General features: G+C 54.4%; 1 protein-coding gene across 1 annotated transcript; it reads right to left on the reverse strand.

The window, feature by feature from the left end:
• Nucleotides 1–795: 795 nt before the first annotated feature.
• Nucleotides 796–1383, reverse strand: LOC8027316 (ras-like protein family member 10B). The gene has a single exon (XM_002407705.3). It carries the CDS (start codon nucleotides 1381–1383, stop codon nucleotides 796–798), a length of 588 nt encoding a protein of 195 aa, XP_002407749.1.
• Between the last annotated feature and the right edge of the window lie 217 nt (nucleotides 1384–1600).

A 1600-nucleotide genomic window follows, 5' to 3' on the forward strand; every position in this document is an offset into this window, starting at 1 on the left:
CTCTACTGGAAAGTAGAGATGCGGCAACTTTTAGAATGCATGCACTGTCATTTACTATGATTACAACTAGTAAATCACCACAGCAGGTTCACACTTGGATGTCCAAATGGGCCAGACCAGCGTTCCTATATAGCCGCTTGTTGTTCAGGATGTCTTTCGATGTTTAATGTACTTCCCGCAGACATTCACAGAAACATCACCGAGGGCCTCGTACCATCGTGAGGGGAGCTTGTCATCATAGTTTGCAAACCGGAACCAACTACGCTGCTCGCAACGTTGTCGCATTGTTGAGGAAGCGCTCATTAATAATCACATTGAGCGGCGACATCCCCGAAGCGTCTCAGGATCATCAAGTGGTCTTTGGCTACCCACGTGAGCGGTAAAACGTTGGTGAACTGCCGCCCAAATGGGACGTTGATATCGACAACTGCGTCCCATCTGAAGAAATCACCAAAGTATAGCCAAAGCTGGCAGAGAGAACTTGAAAGGGAATCTCCTAAAAACATTCGAGTGGCAGCCGAACATCCGCCGAAGGACTTGGCATAACTTCTTTGGAAGTTCGCGCTCAGCGAAACGTCGGCTGCCGCTCCTGGACCTTTCAAGAGGTTCCCTTTTATATGTGGGCCTCAGGGAAAACATATAGAAAAACAAAGCTTGTTGATGACCCAGATCACTATTCACCCCCGTAGAACTCGTTGTTGGCTGGTGTCAGTGACAGTGTAAAATGGTCATCAAGTAGTTGTAGATCCCTCTGCGAGCGGATGTTCGCCTAGTGTTTGCCAACTTCTAGAGGCGTCATAGGATGCGGCACCGATCCGTCCTCGCAGGGTCGCCGACACCCCGAGCTCCTGGACCTCCGCGGTCGTCGAGGGCGCGGACAATCTCCCGGAAGAGCATGGTCACGTGCCAGTTGTACTTTGCCGAACACTGCACGTAGCCGCAGCGCCAGTGCTTCTTGACGAGGCCCGCCACCTCGCGGTGTTCTCGGGGCTCACCCAGGTCGTGCTTGTTTCCCACCACGATGACCGGCACCCCCTGCATGTTCCTGGACTCGAACATCTGATCCCTCATGCTCTTCACGTACTGGAACGTCTCCGGGGCGTTCAGGTCGAACACGAGCACGTAGGCGGACGCGCTGCGGAGGCCGTAGTAGCGGAAGTCGGACCACTCGTAGAAGGAGTTGACGGGGAAGTAGGGCACCACGGGCAGGTCGGTCACCTGGAGCTCGTACAAGCGGCCGTTCACCACCACCGATGGGTGAAAGATGCGTCGCGTCTCGGTCGGCGAATACGCCTCCGAGAACTCGCTCCAGACGAACTGGTGGATGAGGGACGTCTTGCCCACGGCGGGCGCGCCCAGGACCACCACCTTGACCAGGTTCATCCGGGCACCGGCCGCCTGGGGCTCTGCCTGCGCTCAAGCCTACGTATAAGCACAAGCGCGAGAAATGAAAACCAATTGCCGTCTGCTGAGTGCTTGAAACCACTGAAAGGCCAAGAGTGGTTGCCAATGCTTCACTAAATTTGAAAGAGCACAGAAAAGCATGTTTATGCATCTCTAGATCTGCAAAGGTGCGCGACATATAAGGCCCCAGCAATCG

The sequence above is a fragment of the Ixodes scapularis genome, unplaced genomic scaffold (assembly GCF_016920785.2).
Source record: "Ixodes scapularis isolate PalLabHiFi unplaced genomic scaffold, ASM1692078v2 PGA_scaffold1__304_contigs__length_218370807, whole genome shotgun sequence".
Lineage (NCBI taxonomy): Eukaryota > Metazoa > Arthropoda > Arachnida > Ixodida > Ixodidae > Ixodes > Ixodes scapularis.